The 5,459-nt window shown below is 35.2% G+C and overlaps 2 protein-coding genes across 2 annotated transcripts; both read left to right on the top strand.

Annotated features, from left to right (window-relative positions):
• Positions 1-31: 31 nt before the first annotated feature.
• On the top strand, positions 32-2,255 carry LOC135691189 (glucose-fructose oxidoreductase domain-containing protein 1). The gene is made up of 2 exons (XM_065208979.2): positions 32-1,204; positions 1,960-2,255. Exons 1-2 carry the CDS (start codon positions 178-180, stop codon positions 2,175-2,177), a joined length of 1,245 nt encoding a protein of 414 aa, XP_065065051.2. The 5' UTR covers positions 32-177; the 3' UTR covers positions 2,178-2,255.
• A 144-nt stretch (positions 2,256-2,399) lies between these two features.
• Positions 2,400-5,457, top strand: LOC135691191 (max-like protein X). Its single transcript, XM_089116026.1, has one exon. It carries the CDS (start codon positions 3,266-3,268, stop codon positions 3,836-3,838), a length of 573 nt encoding a protein of 190 aa, XP_088972152.1. The 5' UTR covers positions 2,400-3,265; the 3' UTR covers positions 3,839-5,457.
• Positions 5,458-5,459: the final 2 nt, after the last annotated feature.

The raw sequence follows: 5,459 nt of genomic DNA, 5'->3' as shown, positions 1-5,459 counted from the left end.
ACCACAGAATTCGTGGCAAGCAGCAAGGCACACATTAAAGGCCGCCTTACTGTTTTTGTCTCTGTATGATAAAGAGGTTAATGGTCCTATTTGCACAACATTTTCCAGTGGACGAGGACGAGGATGTAATGATTTCGGGCAGAAAGAAGTATAGTAAATACTCGCGAAATTATTGTCATGTTACCATCAGTGGGTGTATTTGGTGGAGATAGCTCAGCTAAAGTCATTATATCAATATTTCGCAAAGTTGGCTTCACAGTTTCTGGAGTATGGGCAAACACAAGAGAAAAGGCCAAGGAATTGGCCTCGCTGATTGGCATACCGTTTTATACGAGTAGATTAGACGAACTTCTTCTCCATAATGATGTAGATATTGTTTGTGTTTGTGGATCACCACATCAGTTTGCTGAAGTGGCTGTAAAAGCACTCTCCATTGGTAAACATGTATTTTGTTCAGCGCCTGCAGGGTTGAATCTTCGGGATGCTGAGAAAATGGTCAGTGCAGCTGAATACTATCCACAGTTACTTTCATTGTTGAGCCACCCATTGAGATTTGTGAAAAGCTTCATACAAGCAAGAAAATATGTGGCAGAGGGGTACTGTGGTGACTTGCTTGTCTGTGAATGCACATTGCACACCAACAACATAGTTGGTAATAAATACGACTGGCACTGTGATCAGTCAATGGGTGGTGGCATATTGCACCTCTACGGTTGTCACATAATTGACATCTTATCATTTATCATAGGTGAACGTGCTGCTGAAGCACAAGGCTATCTGCAAACATTTGTGAAACATACAAAATCAATGCCCACCTTCCGTCAAATCACAAGTGATGATTTCTGCTCATTTCATCTCAGGTACCCTAGTGGAGCCCATGCCAATGTTATATTAAATTCCCATTTGCCACAAGACTTCAATCAAGAAATTCTAATTGTAGGCACAAAAGGCTATTTAAAAATATCTAATGGACATTTGTATGGAAAAACAAATGAAAATGACTCCAAAGAAGTTGTATTTACAAACCCAAATGATCCAGTTAAACTAGAGCTTCTGGATGTTGACTATATGTTACCAGAGATTTACTTGCAAGGACTTGTCTCATTGGTTGAGGGAATCAAAAATGCTTTCCAGAGTACCCAGAATGCAGACAGAAGAAATGCAGACCACAATCAGATAGCTGCTGCTGCTAATTTTGCAGATGGTACGTACATATTTTCTCTACATTGCAAGTAACTCAATAAGAGTTTTAGATGTATGATGTTGATATGTTTGTGAAAGTCAAATTTTTATATGAATTGGAATTTGTGAAAAATGATGTGGCCTCAAAAAGTGATTTTTTTCAAAAAAAATTTAACTGTAAGATTTCATTTGATAATAAGTCATGGCTAAATACTTCTTGTTTTTCCAGTAATTTTTTTCAAGGGGGTGTCACACACACATACCCCACCCTAGAGACTGCCTTGATGCTGTCTTATTGCTGAATGTGAAACAGTGCATCCTGTAAATCAGAAAGCATGAAGCACTCTTCGTTCAACATTTTATCTTGCTTTATGTAAACAATACAAAGAATAGGCAAAATATTTCTGAAGAAAAAAAATGACAGACAATGGCCTAGAGCAGTGCCGTCAGAGCAAAATTCATATTGGGGGGAGGGGGGGGGGCTGCCCATTGTTTTCTTTCTCATTCAGTACACTGGTATAAAGAAAACAGACTACAGTTTGGCAATTATTTTGGGGTTCCATCCCTTCCCCAGCCCCCCCCCCCCAGCCCCCGGTTCCGATGGGCATGTAAAGACAACCATACAAGATTTATACAATAATTTATTCTTTATTTTTAAAGAAAGGTTGCAGATTCATTATATACAGTTTAGCTGTCAGTCAAGCTTTCATTTAATCAATTGTCAAAATCACTTGAAACAAACCTGATGTTATCTGTTTAAATTATGTCTTTCAACAGGATGTTATGTGCGAGCTGTGATGGATGCAGTTATCACGTCAGATAAGGATGGGCACTGGGTCAGAGTATACCCTCAATGTAGAGACAAAGATGAAGACTCTTTTTGGTCACATTCTGAAACAAAGCAAAGGAATCCTATCCAGAAAAACATTTTGAATCCTAATCCAGGTGTAGTAAAGGGATCCCCTATTACTACAAAACGGGAGAAAGTTAAATGAAAATCTGCTCAGTAACTACATTTTATTAAAATTTGCACATAAGTTATCTTAACATGAAATGGCCAATCTCTTTAATAATTCATTTATTCTGCCTTACACCTTACTGATGTACAATAATCTAAGACTCCTCAAGGGAAGAAAATTATTAAAGAACATCAAGAATAATCTCATATCGTATATTTCATTTGGAAGGTTGACCTTCATCAAAAGCTGTTTTCAAGCAGTCCTTTGATAAAACTTAATATAAAATGAAAACATTATTAGCATGTTCAAGAAAAATGACATGGATTTCATGTGTCTTTTAAACTCTCAGACTTCATTTCAGTTTTTTAAACAGTTGTTATTATACTTTGTGGAAAGGACAATTAATGAGAACGCAACATTCAAGAAAAATTTATTGCCTTGCATCCTTTATTCATTTAGTGTGGGAATCGTTTCATCTTATAACATGTGCAAAGATTTAGTGATGTACAAATTTCAAGAGAGACAAAAAGATGTGTCATCAAGATTCCAAGGAAGAGTAGTTCAAGAAATTGCTAAAAAAGTTAAAAGAAATTTTTGAACTTTTTAGCAATTTTGAAATATATTAATCAGTAAAATAGTTCAGTCATAATTATGCTGAATGGTTTGAGAGAACAGAAGAATTCTTCAAGTCTTAGCAAAGAGGCAAAACGCTTTCCACTATAGTTTAGCAAAAATAGAGTGTACAGCCCTATGCTACTTATCTAAGAAATCATCTCTATTTTCAGAATTTGTGATGTACTTTGTTGCTTATACTATGATTTTTTCTTGTTTTTATAAGTTTTTATCCATTTGTTATCAGTAGTGAACAGTGAGTTTGTTGTCATTGTGTGGGTTGTTTTCGTAGGTATAATTCCGAAATTGTAGGGATAATTGAGGAAAAATGCGTAGGGAGAAAGTAGGGAGAAAACGCACGCGCTGTAGGTATATCTTGCTTCATACAGTGGCAACCCTGCGGAGGAGGCTCGCATATACGAGCTGGCCTAGGCATTTCTCTGGTCGAATTCTATACGGAGAAGCCGAAGACAAATTACATAGAGAGGATAAGTTCTCCATCCTACCGCGAAATGGATATAGACAATTCTTCAATGTACGATACGGATGATGGACTCGACGACTGCTCCCCAGGTAGGAAACAAGGTAAACAGTCACACATTCTTGCAGAGCAAAAAAGAAGGGATGCTATCAGACGTGGTTTTGAAGGGCTTCAAGAAGCTGTACCTGGTTGTGGTATTGCCGAAGACCTCAAATATTACAAAATGAGTAAAGCACAAATACTGCAAAGATCGTTGAATCATATCAATACCCTTTTATTAGAAAAACAGATACAAGATGAGGAACTTCAAGCTTTAGAAAAGGAAATGAAAGCTCTTGAGATAATGAAAGAAAATTATGAGCAGCTTGTGAAAGCAAGCCAGCCAGAACTGGAAAACAAAAATGAAGTTACAGAGGATGAAAAACTGGCAGTTTTCTTGAAAGTAAGCGGATTCATGTGGGATTCATTCAGAGAGGTTGTCTCTGTCTCCTCCTTTCAAGCATTATCAAGTTCTTTGTTTGGATGGCTTGAAAAATATTGCAAGCCGCAACCCTTGAATGATACTGTTGTTAATTCGATGCGATCAACATTTGCTGAAAGGTAACGATGTGGAATACTTCAAACCAGATACATATTTTAAAGAAGTAATAAAGTAAAGTTTGGAGGCTGAAATTATTAGGCAAAAAAGACAGAAATTTCATCACTTTTCAACAAATGCAGTCTGCTGACATTAAGCCAAGTATTTACCTGAGTAATCTTTATATCTTACCAATGATATAAAGGTTTTCAAGATGTTTTCTTTAACAAATGATTCTACATTAAAAAAAGGACTGGTGCTTTTCCAAAGGTGTAGAGACGTTTTTAGATGCAGGATAACATGTATTATAATTAGGTGATAAATTTTCACACTGAAACAGGCAAAAATCATTGCAACAATGGCGTTCAACACTGTTGGGAGCCAATGATGCTCACCAAACCACCCTTACAGGGGGAACTTGCAAAACTGGCTCAAATTTAACTGGTGTGGTAAACTTCAAATATTCACACCCCCCTCCCTTGAGATAAGTGCTGATATAAATATAAATGTATATTATATATTCTTGATAGACTAAAATAAACAGACTATTGTGACACAACTCTGAGTTTCATGTGTAAACAATCATCAGGTGTATAAAAGAACACAAACTGACGGCAAGCAAAATATAACTGTAAAAAAGGAATAATCGAACAAAGTCAAACCAAGCTAATTGTGTAGAGGGATAGATCGTAACAACTACATTTTAAAACTGAAAATTGCTAATCAAAAGTTTTTTCTGGTGTCTACAATATCTTATAAATTCTGTTCTATTATTGAGTATTTTATTATCCCCTAAAGATTGAATGATATAAAATTTTTCTGTCAGGCATAATTTTCAAAAGTTATTTCTAGCTGTGCTCTTTATTTTCTTGACAATTCTCCATTTAATAGTTGGTGTCTTTTCTTGTTCCTTTAATTTCCAAACATATTTTGAAAGTTCAGTACTCTTTTTATATCTTTTGTGCTTTAAAACTTTGTTTTTGTTAGCATATCGTAATCTGAATGTAACTCTGGTAAGACCAATACCTATAAATTTCTTCTATAAATTTCTTCGGTTGATGATAATTCTGATATCTGTTTGTTAGTGCCTTTAGGTAGCTCTTTTAATACTGTCGGCAGGTGATTAGATTGTTTGTTGATGTAGACAGGATTATTATTTGGTTTTTGATTTGGTTGAATAGTATTGTTTTAAAGGTCAATTTTTGGTCCTGATAAATTCCTTATAATAACTAATCCATCATATCTGTATAGCCCAATGTTTCCGTTTTTCCATGAACAGGCCAAATAATTTACTCCTGTGGTTTATCCCCAGTATAGATAAAAAATAATAGATATTTATATATATAATTTATAGGTATTTGTGATGCCAAATATTATACCTGAAATTAAAAGTGTGCCAATTAGGCACCTGTACCCTTCAAAATAGAAAAATATGCTGATATTGGACTTATCCTAGGTTCAGTTTGCCACAGAGCTCTGACTTCAAGGGTTCCAATTCCGTTTGGTTAAATGTTTGCTTTGAAATTCATGAAAGGCTTTGATCTACCTTTTTATTTTTTTACAATTCAATAATTTTTGTCATTCAGTAATAAAGCTTACTTCATTTAAACTTGTAAAGCTATTTTCATGAAAATGAAAGAAAATGATG

This window comes from Rhopilema esculentum, chromosome 4, assembly GCF_057945365.1.
Source record: "Rhopilema esculentum isolate cy_ngs chromosome 4, ASM5794536v1, whole genome shotgun sequence".
NCBI classification, from domain to species: domain Eukaryota; kingdom Metazoa; phylum Cnidaria; class Scyphozoa; order Rhizostomeae; family Rhizostomatidae; genus Rhopilema; species Rhopilema esculentum.
The sequence above is the reverse complement of the archived record's forward strand: the minus strand, read 5'-3'. Positions and strand labels throughout refer to the sequence as shown.